Raw genomic sequence first — 22462 nt, forward strand, 5'->3', positions numbered from 1 at the left:
AGGATAATAATCTCAGAATTACATTCAAATTTCATAAAAAAATAATTCCAACGAAGTACAATAAATCACTTTGTAATGGGGCAAAAAATTGGTCTTTACACTACAGTCTAAAGCCAACAGAGATATTTTAAAATAGTAATGACCAGCTGACACACACAATTTGCACACATTTTATATATTACACATTACCATGAATTCCAAATTAAACTTTATATTGATGAAATGTGCTGTAAATGTTTGGGGTTTGATGGAACATTTATTGATGTTTTCTGGAAATGTCCCCTGGTGAAGAGTCCCTAGGACAGACCACGTCTACGCCATCTCCCTTATTACGAATGCACCTTCATTTAGGTCAACATGACTCGTAAAACTCGTCACATGAAAGTGATTTTGGCTTCATCAACAGCAGTGAATAAAACTATATTGAAAACCCATGCACAGTCAAACATCCCGTTAAGATTTTTTTCTGGATATATTAGGACTTGAACAGGCTACTGCCACAACTCAGTCATGCAAGAGCACCCACCACAGACATGTGGTTTGAGGCTATTGATTGTTGTAATTTAATTAGCTGTGTTTGTGCATTTGTATATTGTTTAGTATTTTAGTTATGCTGCTAAACCTGTTAATAATAATACAAATATATTGCCAAAAATCAAACCAATGTCACTTTGATGTTCAGCACCATCATGATTTATTTCAAAAGTACGGTAGTTCAAAATGGTAATGGTAGTTTGCAAGTAAGACGAATCTAATGATCTGAATACTTTTGTTGTGTAGTACAAATGGTTTAATGGTTAAGGCACAATATTAAACTCAGGTGATGGATCAAGAACTCAAAGAACATGCAGTAGTGAGGGTAGGTCCTATTTCACCTCATGCAGTACAGCGGTGCCTTCATGAACACAGAAGCTATAATAATAATGAAAGGAGCAGAGGTCAAACACTATGCTGAGAAGATCAACAGAAGCTCTTACTACAACACGCGTTTGGCAAAGAGATTTTGGTCCTTCTAATAGGACTTTAGTGAAGCCCGTGCATCAGCACCTCGCCAAGGCCCGTGTGCACGGACCTGCACTGCAGCTCCATGAATCATTCACTGAGCCTGAAGGATGATGACAAAGACATCAACTCCTCGTCCAGAGCCAGAGGACCACTCTTCCTTTCCGTCATCCAGCCCTACGCCACCGGGGACAGGCACCGCCTACCAACCACGGCTTCCATTCATGCACATCCATGTCAACAACCAGCACTGATCCTCATTCAGCCTGACTCTAGCATCACCATAAATGCATAAGAGAGAGGACTCTGGGCACTCTCTTTATGGAAGGGCCTCTTCAACATGAGTGACCTGTCAGTGGCAGTAGAGGGGATGTAGGAAGACTGCCCATCGTGTCGGATGTCTGGTATCACCCATCTCAGCCTCACTGTTCTCCAACACGGTCTTTTACGCAGATGCATTTCGGAATTAAATCGCTCCAATTTGACCAGGCAGCTTGCGACACTCAAATCCACGGGCCTGCCAACGAGAAGTCGATTTCTTTCTCGTGTGATAATCGCATACCTCCACCCAATGGTCGATAGCAATAAATCAATTGGGGTTATGTGGGGAAATACAGGGGTTCTCCAAGCGATTGCACATATTGCTTTATATGTTGTTTCATAATTGCTAATGCTGAAAAGGATGGGGGGGGGGGGGGGGGGGGGTGTTTCGTTTTGTTTGGGTTTTTTCCTACTTGAAATGTTTTAAGCAGGGCTTTGATATGAGGGGGAAAATGAAAGATATGGATAGATTCCCACATAGCCTGTATGAATTTGTATAGAAACCAATGCATTTAAATGTGATCTTTTCAGTGCCCTTTTAAATGTATACAAGTTCCACTCCAAAATCAATCTAAATAAACTGGCATCGCCCTAATATTTATGCATCGTTCTCCAGCTGTATAGCACCACAGTGGGAATCTGAGTGTCTGTTAGCAGCAAGGTGCCAGGTATGCACAAACTGCCTTGTATTATTTTTGTGGACTCAAATAGTTTATGTTAATTGACTCTTCATCACTCATCTCTGCATTTTTTCTGTTGTGAAGTACATATATAACGCAAAATAACCACATTAGGTGTAATACATTTAAAACTTATTCATATCATCCACTTCTTTTCCCTGGTAGCAAAAGCAGATGAGGACCAAACTTGTGAGCACTTCCTCCATTCCAGGGAGTGACAGGATGAGTGGCACTTTCAGAGCACCGGAGAGAATGTTAACTGTCCAGAAAGTGATTCACTCTACAGGCTGGCAGGATTTCCTGATTTAGACATTATCTTAAGCACTGTGCCGCCTCGCAGCAGGACAGCAGCCCGTTAATGACGCCACACGGGTTCTTCTCCTGCAGAACGCAGCACGCGCACGAAGCCGAGACACGCTTGGTTTATGGCGCGAGCACAGCGCGAGCACAGCCCCTCACGAGGAATTATTTCATCATTTATAATAAGACCACAGGCTGAGCTGGACGCACAGCGGCTTCTTCTGAGATAATGGTACAGGGGGACAGACACAGCAGACAATGTGACACCACAAAGCCACTTACTGAAGGTGAAAATACTGCCCACAGACCCTCTCCAACTTCCCTCTGTGCAGCTGTTCTCTTCACAGCTAACAAGCCACTGTTCCAACAACACCCAAGGAGATGAAGAGACCACGAGAATGTGTTCACTCCCACCAACAAGTGTGCTTCGTCCAGGAGCCGCAGGAGTACATTCTCCTGCGGATGAAGTCCAGAAGTGTGTCTTCTCGTATCTCCTGATCATTCCATTCATTACGGCGCTGTAATCAACTGCGATCATCTCTTTAATCCCGCCACTCCCACCAAAACTAATGATTCGCAAGCCAGCACCTTCTCTGCCTCGTGCCTCACGACGTTCAGACATCTGCGCAGGTATAGAGCCGTTGGTTTCTTTTTGCCTTTCATCAAAACACAGCCTCAGGGCACCTTTGAACATGGATCTAAATGTTCTCCATAACAGGAAGACTATATTTTGCTCTTTGTGCTGAATGCTACAATGTGAAGTACCTGACAGATTTGCTTGCATTGCTACATTAATCCACTGCATTGCAACATGTCACAGACTTCAAGAATCTAGAGGCAGCACATTTGAAGCTTTAAAACTGGCATGCAACTCATACGCTTAGCACTAAAGAGCATCCTTTCAGGCACACACCACCGAAACAAGCCAGGACATCAGAGTGGAACCCTGCTTCACGACCACAGGAATCACAAAAGACAGTAAACTGCCCACTGTGGTCAGCATGATCAAACCTTTGTCAACATACAAGAAATATAACAAATTGTACCCATAACTTTATTGGTTAGAAAGATTTATATTATTGAAATCTCATAAAATATCTTGAAATAGAGTGAAATCAGCTTTTATAGTTGTGTCACACTTTATAATTTTTTTGTGGTGTAGATAATACTGTTAATTACATACATTAGAGATTTTTCTACCAACACTGACAGTTTTACATTTACTTTCAGTTCACGCCAAGGTGTGAAAGGGTCATTAGACTCTGTGAAGTTGACAACCCAGCTCCACTATAACACTGTCCAACCATCTAACCTACAAGCTTTCCATAATGACACTTCTATTAACATTCAGATGGCTGCATGAAATTACACTCTCAGACATTGGCACAGTTATTATTTTATCTTCCTAAATCTCACACAGCCCTGATCTCTATACTCGCTGCTGATGACATATTAAAGCTGGAGCCAAAGTGAACTCCTGATAAGAAAGATTAGTGTATTAGACCAGAAGCAGCACAGGAAGAGTGACTCTGGTTTGCTGTGTTAAATCCCATATCAGGATGATTCCGACTTATCCATGACATTCACATGAGTGCTTAACATCAAAATTAATGAGACTGCCAGCAGATATAAAAGAACAAAAAAAGATAAACATCAGAATGATGTGGATGCTCTTGGTGTTCTTAACCAGCTTCATGAGGCAGCACCTGTGATGCCCTCAACACATTCTCATGTACGCTGAGCACCTGTGATGCCCTCAACACATTCTCATGTAAGCTGAGCACTTGTAGGATGGGGGGCAAAAATGTTTATTTTGTTGATTAAAATTCATTAAAAATTTCATTATTATTATTTTAATTATATCATATATAGGCCACCATATATATGGGCAGTCATGGTCTGGTGGTGAGGGAACTGGTCTTGTGACCAGAGGGTCATGGGTTTGATTCCCAGGTCTGAGGCTATGACTGAGGTGCCCTTGAGCAAGGCACCTAACCCCAACTGCTCCCCTGGGCGCTGGGCTAGGGCTGCCCACTGCAGCCCACTGCCCTAGTAATCACTAGTGTGTGGGTGTATTCTAACTGCTCAGATGGGTAAATGCGGTGGACAAATGTCAATTTGGGTGAAAATCACAATTGACAAATATGGCAATTTATACTTATAGATATCAACTATATTTGTCTTGGAAGTAAATTTAAGCATTAACCATTAACCTAAAAATGCCTTTAAGACTATAAAGAACATACATTCAATCAGCTGTGTCTACATATATACACATTATGTATGTATGTGAGTAACACTACATCCAGGAAACTCACCATGCTTATTAAGGCATGCTGTTGAATATGCAGTATCTGCTACTTATTCTACTGGGACATGCAAATCAGCTTTTGCAAACATGGCTTGATTAAGTGTCAAAATTTTAATAAGATGAGCTATTATCAGCCCAAACTTAATCTGATGTGATTAAGGAGACAAAGAGTAAATTACATATTTAGATTTATATGTTCCAAGCGCTTGACATGCAATGACAGTGTGCTGGCATTGAGTATTTCAAAGAACACAAATTATTACAAACTCTGGCTAGTAGTTGTTACTGTTGAGTCTATTTTACACTCATGTTCCCTAGGCAATCTATGCTGCAATAATTTCCTGATCTATTCTTGGCTATTCTGCTATGACTAACTATTGAGTTCACCAACTTTCTTAGGCACCATTAAATCAAGATTAAATCTGCAAGATAATTCTTCAAGGAACTGATTTGTTCTACAACACCGAGCTTCATTACAGAATAACACTGAAATATTAAAACTCTGCATTGAATCATATGTAAAGCGCTTTTGAATGTGATGTGGGATGTTTTTCTATGGAGTTATTCAAAGGAAGATCGTTTTCATTACGAGTCACTGTGGAGGCATCGTTAATGTTTGGACAATGCACAGAGAACACAGGGGACACGGGGGACATGGGGACATGCTAGTGCCACTTACAGCACAGGCCTCAGTGTTTCAACAACTTCATGAAGGACAAATAAACATGATGAGCATTTGTGACTTTGCACAACATGCTATCAGAGGACCTCCACACATGGAGGATATATATGGATCTGTTTTATAAAGGTTTGGTAGACTATGCTCTCATTTAAGTGAAGTAAATGTAAGAATGGAAATAGATAACAAAGACCTAATGATTAATGAGAAACATTCTTTTCCACATTGACCCAAAAGGCCATTAAGATTGCCACCCAAGCGTTTAGCATTAATTATGAGAATCCCCCATAAGCTTCCGTGAAATTCAATGAACACTGCAGACTCTCAGCTGTAAAATAGTAATATTGCAATTCAGCAAGATGCTGAGTCAACTTCCACTTTTAATTCATTTATTCTAATTTCCATCTTTCATTTCGATTCAAACATAATCTGGGACAAAGTGGTTCCCAGATTTAGGCTACTTTTAAAGCCAACCATAAGGTAAACTACAGTCAAAGCACTGAGGATCTTTTGAAAAAGTCTCAATATGCAAATAAAAGAGTAACAATATATCTCTTCACAAAAACTTTTGTGATGAAAATTCTCTAAGACAAAAAATCTGAAATGTCAGGTCTGATAGTCAGGCTGCTTTATACCAGACAGTATCATCATATAGGTCATTTATAAAAAATTAAAAAAGCAAAAACAAAATGAGCAAAGACTATAAACTGATACACTGAGCACATCCCACTGAGCACACATACATCCCTACCTGTCAAGAACAACTTTATATGCAGAACTTTCCAGTGAATGAGTCTGTTATTGACATGTTCCCCCAAAGTCCTTCATTTCTTAAAAGTGGAGCAGCAGTCCTCTGATAGATTAGCAGAGCCAGTTTAATCAGGCTTTGTGCAGTGTAGGAGCACAACTCGTGATAGATCTAATTGAAATGCCTGGGCAATGCCTTTCTGCAGCTCCTCATCAAGATCATGAGCACACACACACACACACACACACACACACACACGGACACACGGACACACACACGGACACTAATCACCACCGCACAGATTAGTAGCCAACCGTGTGCCGCTAAACCGCTTCCTGTGCCATCTGCTGCATGATAAACTACACAGGGTCAAACCTTCCCAGTGGACAGTCTCCAGGATTAACGTAGCCACCAAAGGCTGCTGACATGAAGGACGCTAAACCATCAGGATGACTATGACTCTCAGGGTAGAATGGAAGTAAGGACAGATCAAATCCTGTAAGAGTGTATGCAACATGCTGGTTTGGGAAGGGCGTATATTGTAGGCCACCAGCCTGCTGTTAACTAAATCCAAAATCCTGGAGTCTCTCCCTCCCCCATACACCCACACACACACTCATGCACTCACACTGTCTATACTACTGCCGTCTATGGGATAAATACTACAAAAGGAATTTTGATGAAACAGGCTTTCATATGAGCTAAAGAAAAAAGATGAACCAAAGGTGTACTGAAATAATAAAGCTCATCAAATATACCAAATGTAAGAAAATATAAATGATCCCATAACAATCAGAGGTAGTTTTAAAACTATGGTGTGACAATTTATGTGGCTCGTCAGCCACATAAATTAACAATTCACACTGCACTCACGTTGCTTCTTGCACATGCATCTGCAGAAGGCCTGTACCGTTCATACTCCTACAGGTACCGACATCACAAGGCAGAATTGAAAGCCTTGCGCAGCACCTTATAGTCATTACATCACGTCACTTGAAATTACATGAAAGGTAATAAAAAGCATCAAATGAACTTTCTGTCGATGTTTGTCTGTACTGATGAACATTAAAGACCCATTCACTCTCCGTTACGGATGGACGGCACTGAAACTCTAGAAAAAGCCGTCGCTGTAAGATCAGGAGCAGCAAAAGCGGACGCAGTTAACCACCTGCATCCGTCACGCTGCAGCTGACGGTAAATCTTCGGCCGTGGTCAAAACGTGTGATCAATGCTAATAGGTCAATCGTGCTGTAAACGTTAGTTAGGCCTGTGCACCCAACGACTGAATAAGAGCGGGGAGGGAGGTGAGTCAGACCCTGGGACCCGCCTGAACCCGCCTGCTTGGCTCGCGCATCGCATGGTAGGCTCGCGCATCGCAGGCTCGCGCATGGTAGGCTCGCGCATCGCATGGTAGGCGCTCCTGGCTTAAGACCCGGAAGGACGAACTCACAAATAATCACCTGGACGGACGTCGAACTTCAATCTTCCCTCCCCTCAAGCCAGCGGATACTTCAATGAACAGAACCTGAGGAATTTATCGAGCGCACTGCAAAGCTCAATACTAATCTCAGATATCTGTAAATACCCAATATGTGAAATCAAACGGCATAATACCTATGACTAAACTAAACTTCCTGAACTTGTAAAGCTAAACTAATTCGGGCATTGGGTTTTGCAAGCATTTTCGTTTATTATTTACATAACAGCATAAAGGTTAGACATGCACCATGAAAAAGATAATTCGTCTTAACATGCGAACATTTAACTACTACTCAGTGTTTCTCGGCATGTTTACACTCATGTCACAGCAAAGACATTAATTCAGTCCGAGTGTAATTCAGTCCAGTGCGCAGCACGCAGGTTTCATTTAAACTCGGCGCCATTTGTGCTTTGCCTAGTTGAAGTGATGAGGTTAGTCATCCCTTCATTAACATAAAGGTTAAACATCCCTTCATTAACAAAAAGGTTAAACATCCCTTCATGAACATAATGCTCAAATACTAATGTGCACCATCTTTGTTCAAAAAACATGCACGTCATTTTATGTTCTTGTACATGTACTGACTGTACAGTTTAGATTTGTGTGTTCATTTAATAATGCACAAAATGAGCTCATTTACACATGAACAGTCCCCTGTCCACTTGCCGATGTCTATGAAAAGAATTCACTACTTCCAGAAACGTCAGATTCTTACCACCAAGCTGTCACCTGCAGTGATGTCAGTAACGCTACTTAATAACGCGTTACTCTAATCTTACCACTTTTTTCAGTAATGAGTATTAATATAACGAGTTACTATTTCCAGTCCAGTAATCAGGTTAAAATTACTTATCCAAGTAGCTGTGCGTTACCATTTTTATTTTCCTTAGTAAATATATATAATCTGTACACACGAACCTGTGAGATTTTAAAAGTAACTATGTTAGATTACAAGTTACTTTAGTAGTTACATTCAGCAGTAAAATAAGTTTTTTCCAATACTCACTTTATTGGAAGTGCATTTTTAACAGTAACAATGTATTACAATGTATTACACAAACGTAATGTCAGGAAATACATTGTTACTGTTAAAAATGCACTTCCAATAAAGTGAGTATTGGAAAAACTTATTTTGCTGCTGAATGTAACTACTAAAGTAACTTGTAATCTAACGTAGTTACTTTTAAAATAAAGTAATATGTAACGAAACTGGGTTACTTTTTAAAGAAGTAATGAATAATCAGTAATAATCAGATTACATTTTCAAGGTAATTAAGCCATCACTGGTCACCTGCAACATTTTTCTGCTTCTTCGTCAGTCCTGAAGAAATCCTCACGCATGCTGAGCACTCGTAGGGTGAGGAACTAAAACGCTACATGAACTTTGACTTCAAGACAAACTTAAGCAGCACTAGATTAAAATGTTTTTAAGACTACAAAACCCATGCATTCAATCTGGCATGTTTAACCTTTGGCTTGGTACTGTAAGATTTAGTGCAAACATTATTTCATGGCTTTTTTCTGAAGAGAGAAAAAAAAAGACAAACGCAGTAACGCAAGGATAAACAGTGTGGGTGGAGGAGTTTAGGGTGTAGGTACGTGTAGACCACAACAGTGTGGGTGGAGGAGTTTAGGGTGTAGGTACGTGTAGACCACAACAGCATGGGTGGAGGAGTTTAGGGTGTAGGTACGTGTCGACCACAACAGCATGGGTGGAGGAGTTTAGGGTGTAGGTACGTGTAGACCACAACAGCATGGGTGGAGGAGTTTAGGGTGTAGGTACGTGTAGACCACAACAGCATGGGTGGAGGAGTTTAGGGTGTAGGTACGTGTCGACCACAACAGCATGGGTGGAGGAGTTTAGGGTGTAGGTACGTGTAGACCACAACAGCATGGGTGGAGGAGTTTAGGGTGTAGGCACATGGACTGGAGTGGGTCCTGCAGATGGTGCTGTGAGCTGCAGACAAAGAGCTAAGAGAACAAAGAAGTGAGAGATCGAAGAAGAAGTGAAGTGTGTGGAGACGAGAGAACAGACACAGTCAGACACAGTCAGACACAGTCATCGGTTGTCAGTTCTGACCACACAGCCAGTGCTGACTGGATATTAGATATTAGCTTTAACATACACATGAAGTGTTGAGATTGTGAGTGTTGGGCTGGCAGAATTATCAGGCACAGCAGTTTTGCTGAGGTTTGTCCACTGGGGACCAGTCAGTGTCACTGGAAAGCTGAGTGTGGTTCACCATGCAGAAATAGCCAGTTCTGTGATCAGAAACCCACAGCCAAGCAAGAGACAGAGGATGACTAACGCAAATTATACATAGTAACAGATGGGCTATAGGCTCCAGCAGCACACCCACAAGGTCACTCTAGCTGGATTATAATAAAGTGTTCGTGTGTGTATAATATGCACAACATACTCTTAAGGTAGATGACTATAATTGGTCTGGGATGCATAATCGACTGTCATGCTTTAAGAGAGGAATCACCATCAGCTTGGCCTTTTTAAGAGGTGTTTCCCAGAGTTCTGCAAAGCTTCTGGCTTGCACTACAATTTGGCCCAGGTCTGGAAATCAGCTATCCGGCAGGACATGCTTAGAGATGAGAGGGAAAGCCCTTCATAAAAGACTATGCCACTGCCCGAGAATTCAAATATGAACCAGGCCTTGGTCATAATGTGTGCTAAAAGTGATTCATAAACCACTGACAAATAAAAAAGAATGTCTCGTTCATTACCCCAGACGGCACAGAGCAAAGGTACCCTGGGTCTGAGTAACACTTAGGACCTTTAAACAACTAATTCCAATTCCTGATAAATGTCAACATTTCCAGTGGCCTTCTGTCCGACGCTGGCGATTACACAGAGGCGACTGTACTGCAGGACTATAGCTCATACGACGGTCACATTCCTCCGACACGACAACCCATGAACGGGTGTGAGGTGTGTGTGCTGCATTCCCTTCTCTCTGGCTATGTGTTATTAACCACAGTCTCCAAATGATTAAATAAAACTGTAGAGTCTTTCTGGGGTTTATTAGCAGGGCTGAACACCCTGTCAGAATAGCTCATTTTCATGACCCTGACAGATATTTTAAAAGATTACTTCTGCTTACAATGAAGGACTACTGTGCTTATTTGACTACATACTCATTTGTTACATACCAAAATATTGATATTTTATCATGTCATTGATCAATGTGGATTTTAACTTTTTTTTTCTTACAGGACTGTAAATCTCCAATGTGTACCACTCTGGGGAATTACTGGCCAGAAGTAGGCTTACAGCTTAACACAGCAGTGGCTGGAATCAGCTTCTTATTGAAGCTAATGTTCCAAATCCCTGTACAGATATGACACAACCTACATGTTGTTGTGCTGCACTACACATACAGAGTATTACAGAACAGGCCTCAGTAAAGCCAAGAATGTACTTTCCTTCACACACCGTGCTGCTTGTACACACTGATATTAAGGATATGAAGTATACCAAGTATACCATACTAAGGTAAAAAAAAAAATAAAGATACTGTACATCAGAGGATTCACCTTACCATTTACAGTAATATGAATGCCACACCCTTCAGGCTATATTTTTGGAAACAATTACATGGGTACATGTTGATCATTGAAGGGTCAGCACACACACATACACACACACACACGCACACACACACACACACACTCACAGGAATGGTTCAAACATGGACAAACTGGTGCAAATCCAAAGTGCCACACAAAGAACACACCTCTTGGACCGTAATCTCATCACAATCCGCTCCTGCTAAGTGAATTAGTTGCCTATAATAACCTCCTATTATTACGGAGAGCTACTGACCACATACAAACCATGCATGGCTGTGCTAATCGAGGGGGAAACGGTTTGGTCCTCTATAAAAACACTTTGTTCAAGTAACTGACAATTGAGAGGGTGCAAATATCATTGCAGCAAGGTTATTTTATTAAAAGTGCACCGAAGCAGTTGTTGTTCTAGAAGTGCAACAAGCTCTAATGCACCATTTGGCCACTTGAGGAAATGAGTAAACTCTCTCATCCTTTTGATGAAATGGGCAAAGTAGCAATTTCACATCTGGGCTGAAACCGATGTCAATTAGTCACAGTCATCCTCTGAGCCTAATGGGCCTAATTTCCGTAATAACGCGCCGCGCTGCGTCACACTAGGACAGCAGCACTCTCGAAAATGTCGCAGTTCGCCCCGTCGCGCCCATGATCAGGGGACACCCGGCTAATGATCAAATCAGAATGAGGACCTGTACATGTAATTGATGCAGTGCGCGGTTCACTGGGGAATGAAGCTTTTGTGTCTGGGTTGGTTGATTGCCTCGTGCCACTGATCAGTGCACTGTGTGTTTGAAGAAGACGGTGATTCTTCAACTGGTCTACACCCAAATGTTCTCTGTAGTCGCTCTCTTCCATATTTAGGGTTTGGAAACTGTGCTTTTCTTGAACGAAGATATGGAAGTCTTTCACAGAAGTGTTTTAGCTTTTTTAAACAACCATGCCCTGATGTGTTTGCAAAGCTGTAGCACAGCTGTGACTCCAAGCTTAAATTTAATCACATCCAGCTCTTGCATTAGCTGAGGGGGTAGGAGGAGGGTGGGGGGGGGGGGGGGGGGGGGGGGGGGGGTCAGGAGAGAGTCGAGAGGGTACAATAGACAGTCCTGGCTGGAGGGATGATGGGGTGAGCTTTGCAGAAGTAGAAGCTGCAGCCTGGCAACACTCAGAGTCACACTCACACACACTCTTACAGGCACCTTCTCTCCCTCTCTATCCCTCTCTCTCAATCTATCTCTCTCTCTCTCTCTCTCTCTCTCTCTCAATCTAGCTCTCTCTCTCTCTCTCTTTGTTCATCTGTCTCTCACTCTACATCTTTCTTTCTCTCTTATTTGAAGTCTAGAAGAAAACACGTTTAACCCCCTGACAACCAGCCTCCATTACCTTCCAATAAACACACACACAGATATATTTCCCCACACACTGTGCGTTTCATTCCAATTTTAGACCTGTGGCTGTGGCTGATATAGTCACAGCTGGTGACAGCACAAGGGCACAATGTGATTTGCTACACTGTGCATTTGATGAACAGACTGCTGGATGCTTGGAACACGCTAACACCAGATTTTAACCATCATGGAGGGTGATAATTACCAATGAACCTTAAGGAAAAACAAGCCCGAGTTCTTCTGAGTACTGTTTATTTACTAAACACTTAATATAAATCTAAAATCAACACTTTTGACACATTAAGGTTGCCTTACATATAATGAACACAATGTAAAAAAAAAAAACAACAACAACAACCACCAAAACTTCGAATAACGGTAGGCTATATTTGCTTTCCAATGTAAACCTTACGGTGCGCTAAAACCGTTTTATTTGTTGTTGTAGAAGTTAAGTAAGGGGTTATTTTACACAGCCATGTTCTGAGGTTTAGTGCTACTTCTCAGGAACAATATTTTCGATCCTAAAAGCAGAGCAACTCCCGTCAGAAGCATCCTGTTACAGCCTACATTTCTGTTCACTGGGCATTAGTAGAATTATTTAAACCAGACTTCGGTGACCTTAATGCATCGTTAATGCTTGTTAAAAAATAATAAGCACATTGAACAAATATCCTTCGTATGGCTCCTACGACGCCTCACAGACACTAAAGCCACTGGAAAGAACCAGCTGTCCTATAAATCATATTATTCCATAATGGGTCATTTAATGACATATACTGCCGAACTTCTAACTGAGCACAGTATTGTATAATAGACTGGATGAGATTTTATAACTTTTCGATTAGTATAGCGTGCACATAAACAGCTTACACAGCAGATGCAAAACGCCCGTATATTAATGTTCGTCAAATTGAATGTGTATTAACACCTTGGAGTGACACTTGACTAATAGACTGATCTTAAAATGCCTCTTGGTTGACAGTGTGAGAAATAACAAACCCATGAAACCGCAGTATTGTCTTTAGATAAAAACACTAATGCAAACACTAAAACGTCGATAGTTTCCTTCCCATCAAAGCTGCACTGGTATTATTGCCCATGAAGTGATTGCTCAATCAACGCTTTTCCAACACCTTACCTTGTTGGATCAAAGCGATGGCGATTCCCGACAGGACCACCCAGTACACGGGACTCTTCATGGCCATTCAAGCAGCCGTCCGTCTTCTCCGCACCAAAACAGTTCTTGCAAATACTCGGGCGAAAATCCTGCGAAAAGTGAAGTGGAGCGCAGTTCAGTTCCCGCTCAATCCCAGTCTCGCTCTTAACTGCTGCGAAGTGGAGACCAAGGCACGCGTCGTGAAGTCCCTCCTTCACCGAGGCATTGGTCGCGGCTTGCGCGAGACCACTCGGATAGGCTTCCTCGCGATTACGACGCCGTCGGAGAAGAGCTTGAGTTCGTTTACGACGCGCGTATCAGCTCTAATGACGTGCGCGGTCACTTAAGTGTACCGCGTTGTGAAAGTGTTTACTTCAAAGGTGGTTTGCTCTGTATGTGACTTGTCCATAGAATTAGTTTTTTTTTTTGTAGTGAAAGAAGCCAATGTACACTTTTGAGACAAGCTTTAACCGTGCTGATACTCTGGTTCTCGGGGCACGTAAGGTTAAAAACTGGAAGATGATTAGACTTAATTTACTTGATCCAGACATGACTTTTGCTCGTTAATTAATATCTGAGATTCATGTTTACTCATTTAGCTGTATGATTTATTTTTGAGCTTGTTCTGTCTTCACATTGCTTCAGTTCATCGCACATGCATGTTTTGTCAAAAGGTTTTTCATTAGTGGCAACAGTGAGTGAATGTAGGTTTTAGGTTATGAATAATATCAAGTGAATTTAATTAGAGCCAATTAGAAAATCAACTGAACAAATAGCTCTTTCATACAGAGCCATTAAAATGATGCAATGTTTAAAAAAAATTCACTTAACATGTCAGCCCACTTCTCTGCAAAGGATGCTATCAGCTGCATTTGTAATGCACACTAATGATTTGTTTTTGCTTTGAAAGACGCTTCAGTTTGGAACATGGGATGAGTACCCCACAAAAATGTACTTTGATTACATTATGTCATCTCTGCTAGGGCGATTTAATAGAAGAAAATACCAGAAGGAGACATATACTGCTGCTGAAAGTGTTTCAAGACCACAAGACGTTCTCAAATGTAAAGACTTGTTTTTAATTCCCCTTGTCTTGCTAGGGATAAGGCACACAACAGTGGCATAAAAGCCTTTGAAATTAAATGACTGAAAAAACCCAAACATTAACCAGCTTGCAGGAGTAAGACTGGTGGTCTACTTAAGCACCAGTGAAACGGCCTTTGCATCACTCAAGAAAAGTCTCAGACAAAATCCCAACAGAATTCTCTAACCATTTTGTAGAAATTGAACCATGTGAGGAAATATCGATTATTTGACCATCATGATGATTTGTGTGTCAATCGTGTGTCAGTGTAGACCATAATGTTGATTATATTCATTGAGTATTCATGACACATGTACCAAAGCCTTGGTAATTAGCAGGGCCTTCAGCAGGCTGATGTGACTTAGGAACCAGGACCTACTCTAGGGAGTTCAGTGCTGTAGTCTCAGGACACATCTTTGGCACTTGGAAATCCCAGACATCAGAATTAAACAATGCCAGGCAATCAGGGCTGTAGAATTTCTCACAGTAAATGGGTTTTGTCAGGAGAAATGCACTAATAACATTTTGAAGAGTATGAGAAGGTCCTTAGGTGATACAATTACTGTTTGTCTTCCTTTCAGATTCCTGACAGCCAGATGAACGCACACACTCTCCTGCACATGAGAAGTTGTTCCGCTACTAATAGAGTGCTGAGCCTGACTTCCCTTTGGAGAGTGCGGAAGCGTTGCCACGGCAGTTCTTACGACGTGCGAAGCACCGAGTTGTACCGCAGCGAACTCCCAGAACCCTTACACATGATCACTCGCTCAGCCCGCCCATGACGGAGCAGGTGGAGGGAGGCTTGGTTCAGAGGGAGTCTACTGCAAATTGTGTTCCAGGATACTCTACGCTCACAGGGTCACCTTGCTTCCTCAGTGATCCGTTAAATCACTTCTGTCTCAGACTGACCTGAGTGCTGTCCTTACACACACACACACACACACACACACACACACACACACACTTGTGGAAGTGAGGACCACATTGCTCAGCAAGTTATATTTCTGGGGCTGAACAGCATGGTCGGGCAGAGTGCACATCTTAATCTCTCAATCGTAGTAATGGAAGGTGTTGAGTATTTTGGGGTTTCTGAGTTGACCCAACTATGTCAGTGCTTACAACTGCGCTTGTACATTGTCAAATCTTGCTAGTAGATTATAAAGTAAATATGATGCCATTAGAGTACTTTTGAGCACAGATTACATGAATACTAGCTGTCCTCTCTCAAAAGAATAACGAGGGTTTTGTTTCTCTTTTACTTTAGATTTACATCAATATTTCATGGTAAAACCTCCAGCCCACTTGTAAATGTGGGGAAATTTTGTATTCATGAGCCATAGGCAGAATACAGGACTTGGAGATGTTCTCATTAGCATACCTGAAATTACACTAGATCTCAAACCATGAAATATTATGGGATGCCACAAAAAATAGAAAGGGGGCAACAGAGAGTGAGGGAGATGGAGAGGGAGGAGACGATTTAATAACACACAACACCAAATGCATTCACCATTACACAGTAGTGCAGCTTTCAAAAGCACCAGGGTGCTATTAATCCACATCTAAATTTGTGTGTCGGCTCTCTGTTGTCGGGTCTGTAGGGGGATTACGAAGCCTCTGGGTGGTGAGTGTGAGAAAATACGAGGACCAGGATGGAGGAGCAGCACAGGTTCCAGTACAGCCGTCGCTCTTATTCATGAGCTCTGCTTGCTAACACAGGATCAGGTTTTTTTTCCCCAGTCTGTCCTGATTCCTGGAGGAAATCACTGCTTCAGGTAGAAGCACCTGTATTTGCAAAACATAGTCTTTAGCATATCTTAAAAGCTTAAAGGGGGACGCTGATGGGACATGGGGGACGCTGTCCACACACAAATTGAAAACAGAGCCAGAGGTCCTTTGAGGTGATCGTGAGGCGTCCTCTCTGTCCCCTCATTACGTACTCACAAACACAGACTCTACATCAGCTCTGCTGCTCCCAGACGCTTTCAGACATGGCGCTCAGTTCTCTGGCATGGTTCCCTGGAGTTTTGACTAAGATTTCTCTGTCTTTTCTCTGCACATCTCAAGCTATCACATCTATGTCCCATCCAGGATGTTGGTCTGGGGTTCGTTTGCAATTCATGGGTGCCTTTGAGAACTGCATCCAAAATGCACCATGAAACAAATCAAACAGGTATATGTGGATGTGCCCTTCAATGCTTCAGGAAGCCCGGTCACTGCCTCGTGGGTATAACACATCCCACAGACAGAACGCTGAAGTCAGACCAGCTCACCTGTGACGGTTTAATTCAGCACATTAAAACAGGAAGGAAACGACTGATCCTGGTTCAGTGTACAGCTGTTCTTCACGCTGTGACATCTAGATTGACGCTGCATTCTGATCTTAGGCACAATGTGCTTATGAAAAGGAACTGATCTGGAAACAGTGGTCCATCGTCTGAGATGCAGTGAGGTTCACCATCAACAGCAGCTCTGGTTCCCTCAGTCTCAGTTTGCTTCTGTGTGGCAGGAAAATATCAGGATTTCTGTTTTTTTTTCCTGGTCTGTACCTTTCATGCTTGTTTAAGAAGCTGATGGTTGCTGTGGAGGTTGATGGTTGCTGAGACTCAGATTCATTTCATAATTTTCATGGTGAATGACTGTGCAGTGCCACCATTACAGAAAGTAATGGTTAGGGTGAGATTCCTGACATTTATTTGGGTTTGCCATCAGTATGATAATTGGCACAGAACATCTTGTAAAGCCTGTGTGTTACAGCAACACCCCTGTAAGGTCTGAGAGTAAATGCAGAGGCAAATCAAATTAAGATTCAGGTCACTACATGTTATACTGTATAATTCATGATTACCACAGCAGTCAGACATAGAATAATACAAAACATTAGTTTTCTGTGAAACTCACAGTAAAAGAAACAGCAGATACTTATGAGGACTGCACTCCACCAAAAGACTCTTTAAGTGCAAACCATTAATGTATTTTCACGCTCATGCAAAGGCCGTTTGTTTACAGCCGGGTTTTAGAAGTCGGTCCTTGAGGTCCAGCTGCCAGTCCAAATGATTGTTCTGTTCCCCCACCAGCTGATTCTGCTGCTTAGCTGTACATTCCTTGATTACCAGGTGTGGTGGGAACTGTAAACGAATAAAAACCCAGACTTGTTCCACGTCTCTGTGGACTGGGTTGAATACCACTGATTAACGCTCATTCTGAAACAATGAACATTAGTTCAACAACACAAAAAGGGTCTAATGAAATATTCATGCACACAGAGAACCAAACCTCATCATGCACCTCATTTATAAACCGTCATATTTCTGAGGTTCCACACTAAATCTCTGCTTCCCACAGGGATGTGCGGTGGGTCTGACAGGAGGTGTATGTGCGACAAACGGAAAAAGTCCAGTGTTGTCAGTTTAGCACAAAAAGGAAAAAATACTAAAATCCTTTGCAGGTGCTCTACCAGATGTGTGTATAACGTTTAGACATGTCTACATTAGCAATATTCATGCCCACTCTCAATACAAGACCAGAAGAACCATAACACACAAGCCAACCTTTTAAATAGCAGATGAAATCAGTGCCTAAGTTTTTCCTTAGGGCAATAACACGTGAACCATAGTGCATAAACAAGCTCAGCATTATTATGCTGCATCTCATTATATGGTGCAGTCTTCAATCAGAGCACCCATGATAACTTTATCACTCAAATTAAGCTTAATGCAAACAACAGACAACACAATAGCATTTTAGCTTGCTAAGATAAGAAAGGCATATCTCCCTTTTCATGCATTCTATTAGTTTGTCTGTTTGAGTGCCCAGAGGAATTCAGGAGGTCTACTGATTAAAATGTAATTCTGTAGAGCAACTTCCTGAGAAGTTTGAATATAATACTAGTAAGACTCTAGCGCCCTCTGCAGTGGAAAGATCGCCAAAGCAGGAATTAAGTGTCCAGTGTCGCATAGTATTCACAGGAATTTATAGAAATATTTTGGGTGACTTTGGGTCTTTATAGATTAAATACACGTTCAATCTGTCATTTTCTAAATTTGCTTCAAATATGTTTTGGCCACCATAGACTGAATTTGAAGTATTTGCATTTATTAAGGATTTTTGGTACACGCCTGAAAATTTTAATTAAGCTTTAACGGATCAGTTTCACTGGGTTGTGTAGACACACACACACACACACACACACACACACACAAAGGCAAATATGCAGAGAAAATGGAGATTTCAGACACAGTCTCAGAGTAGTGTTATAGGAACATTGGCTCTGAGGTAATTGAATTGTGGTAATGAATGTACAGTTGTGTTGTAGCCACGTCACCGTGTACTGCTCAGTGTGAGATGGAGAACGGGACAGGGACACCGTTGCACTTTAAAGCAGTTGTTGGAGCATCCACCTTCATGCAAAAGTCATAGCGCACCACCACACACACAAACAAATGACATCATTAACCCTTTCAAGTTGGAAAAGTGCTTTACAGAAACCCACAAATAGTGCTTTAGGGGTAGACCTAAAGATTTAGGCAGAGAACTTTAAACAAATCAAAGGGGCAAGTAAGACTTTCACAATTTAATAAAGGAATCCTAAAGTCAATTCTACACGCACAACTCACTGTAAATTTGTAGTAGAACTTTCTTGTGTACGTCAGATTAGAGAGTGTAGCGACTATTCATCATAGTTGACAGAAGATGTTTCTTGCTTTGAAGACTGGAGATGAGGTCTTTGGGGATATCACAGAAGTGATAGCATGCAGACATTACTGATATGATTCTTGGACTCCTGGATTTTCAGTGAGAGCTTCTTTGTCAGTTTCATTGTCTCTTTGCACAAAGTGAATCTGCAGGTTAACACCAACCAAGCAGTCATAAGCAAAAATATCTGCGAGCATGAAGTCCTAAAGACAAATACTGCTGTCTCTCATCTACATACGGGTGAAAGGCAATTACAATGACTTTTAATACTTACAGTAATTATATTTTTAAGAAATAATAACAGCTAGTAACAGTATATAAACCTAGAATGGTATGACACTTGAAACAATACATTTCCAGTGTTGGTTACATTCACATTCATCCTTATTCACATCCAAGTCAAAGTTACATTGGTTTATCTTGGGTTTTTCATAACAGACATTGTCACAAAGCAGTTTTACAAACGTCTGGGTCTAAATTCCCAGAGAGCAAAGCCAGTGGTGAAAATGGCAGGGACATTGGGAAGATTTCACAAGTGTAAGTGGCTTCTTGCTTAATGGGGAGTGTACATAATACTTACTGTGGGTGTGGGAGGAGGATGAAAAAAGGCAAAACTGCTATGTTTTCAAACCCTGCTATGTTTTCTTTGTTGCCACTAATTGTATCACTAGAACTGTAATACAATGTAACCGGTTTCCAAGAGAGGCTAATTCATTCATAGTTTAAAAATTGTATAGTGTACAAGGCTCAGTCAAGCTAGAGGTAAACATTCCTGGTCAACTTTCATCAAATAATCTCCAAACTGGGAAATTTACCACTATCAATAAAGCTGACTTTTTGTAACCTGTGTTGGTGAACAGAACCGTTTAGAGTGTGGTGTACTGCATTTACCAGTGGAGACACAGGGAGGTGCAGATAACCACTCAGGTCCAGTAAAACAGATTACAGATTAGTTTATTGATGCTTTTAAGATTGCTAAAACCTACAGGACTGCAGTGCAATCACAGATGGGTTGACGGATTAGGCAAGAAAACCTTTCCCAAGTGTGCCAGGGGGCGGCGCTGTTTGGATTGGAGTGTTGGCCTGGCAGTGAAATGGGCTTCATGAGGAAGCATGGAAGACAAAGGCTTCTGGGTGTTTCTCTCTCTCTCTCTCTCTCTCTCTCTCTCTCTCTACACTGCTCTCTGTGTAGTAAGGAGTGCTCTGTGTGTTTGCTTGTGGTTTTTTTAAGGTTCCGAGTGTGTGGATATCTTTAAAGGGCATGTTTGAGGGACATCTTGCTGAGAACATCTCTCAACAGCAGTGGGGTGCCTCGCAGAGACGGAAGGAGGTTAGAAAGTAAAAGAGAGAGAGATCAGAGACAGAGAACTCAAGACAGAAAACACCAGCGACACTGCTGAAAGGCAGATTGAGCTCTAAATCAGTCAGGCATGGGAGGTCTTTTGAATTTTAACATCAAACTTAAAAACAGAGAAATTACAGAATAGGATTTTGGATGTGAAAGAATCACAGGTACCCAAACTGGTGCAGACAGCCAGCACAGCCATTGAAGTAAATCTTTGTAAGTTCTACATAATTATAGTGGAACAACAGTGTCTTCTCCATATTACAAAAAAATAATAATTAGCGAACAAGTGTCTGTGTAAGCAGTGATCAGAAATTATATTAACTGCATTCTTCAGATCATCTCAGAAAAGTGCAAACCAAAAGCTAAGCTTCTCTTTTACAGTTCCAATTATATCTACATTTGTGTGTGTGTGTGTGTGTGTGTGTGTGTGTGTGTGTGTGTGTGTGTGTGTGTGTGTGTGTGTGTGTGTGTGTGTGTGTGTGTGTGTGTGTGTGTGTGTGTGTGTGTGTGTGTTACCAGCTCAGACCATTAGACCGTACGGCACCAATCCTCATCAGGATGAAAGCAGGGGAACAAATCTGCTGTGATTACCTCATGCTTCTTTTCTCCCCAAACAGTTATTTCAAAGCACCTGCCGCTGTACCCCACAATGCATCTCTCTGTCTCCCTGCAGACTGCCCATTAATACCAGATTAATGGTGGGAGCTGCTAGGATGAATACTGCTGGATCCACCCTTAATGCCAGAGAGAGAGGGAGGGAGGGAGGGATGGGAAGATGGAGAAAGGTAAAAGGTTATAGGTAAAGGGTTATAGGTCTCAATGAGTTTGATTTATTAAGGGGCAGAGTTCATTAGTGAAGACAGTAAAGAGATAGAAAACGAATATGCATGAAGGAGGTGGGATGTGGAGAGAGACAGAGGCCGTGTTTGGAGGTGGGAGGCCAGACAAAAGCTAAAGACAAGAAGCTTAGTGAGAGTGATGTCTGCAGGAATGGCTGGAGGGCGATAGTCTTCACCATCTCACCCACCAGAGTGTTTGTGTGTGTTTCTCTCTCTCTCTTCTCTCTCTCTCTCTCTCTCTCTCTCTTCTCTCTCTCTTCCCTCTCTCTCTCTCCCTCTCTCTCTCTCTCTTCCCTCTCTCTCTCTCTCTCTCTCCTCTCTCTCTCTTCCCTCTCTCTCTCTCTCTCTCTCTCTCTCTCTCTCTCTCTCTCTCTCTCTCTCTCTCTGGAGCCAGATTGACTGAAAGCTACAGGAAGCTGCAGTATTAACTCTTCATGTACATGATCATGGATTTTACTGCTTTAAAGGCTTTGGACTTACCACAGAAAATTACATTATTGTACAAATGTTGCGTTTGCTGTGTTGTGTTTTGTGGATTTATGAGAATAAACCTTTGTAAGGTGATTTTCCTTTTCAAGAGAGGTCAACAAATCAAGAGGTCAGTCCAGCTAAATAGTTACACAGTGAAACAAGATAAAATTCCTTCCTCTGTGAGGTGCATAAGTCTAAATACATATGAAATACAGTGCCGTTTGTTCAATTTTCATTAGTCACTGAGAGTTGGTCCACGGTTCTTGCAGCATCGTGTGTTGTAAATGTCCACGATGAAGGACATTTCTCTGCAGGGTGTTGTGGTCAGAGACGCAGCAGTTCACACCAGCCTCTGATCAGGATGCTCTCTGTAGTCCCTCAGTAGAA

At 41.8% G+C, this 22462-nt stretch overlaps 1 protein-coding gene across 1 annotated transcript in view; it reads right to left on the reverse strand.

Annotated features, from left to right (window-relative positions):
* Positions 1-13913, reverse strand: part of ntm (neurotrimin) — a 210260-nt gene extending 196347 nt beyond the window's left edge. Inside the window, exon 1 of the mRNA XM_077020480.1 lies at positions 13621-13913. Coding sequence (XP_076876595.1) covers positions 13621-13687 — 67 coding nt within the window. The 5' untranslated portion in view covers positions 13688-13913. The remainder of the gene's footprint in view (positions 1-13620) is intronic.
* Positions 13914-22462: the final 8549 nt, after the last annotated feature.

This window comes from Brachyhypopomus gauderio, chromosome 10, assembly GCF_052324685.1.
Source record: "Brachyhypopomus gauderio isolate BG-103 chromosome 10, BGAUD_0.2, whole genome shotgun sequence".
NCBI lineage: Eukaryota > Metazoa > Chordata > Actinopteri > Gymnotiformes > Hypopomidae > Brachyhypopomus > Brachyhypopomus gauderio.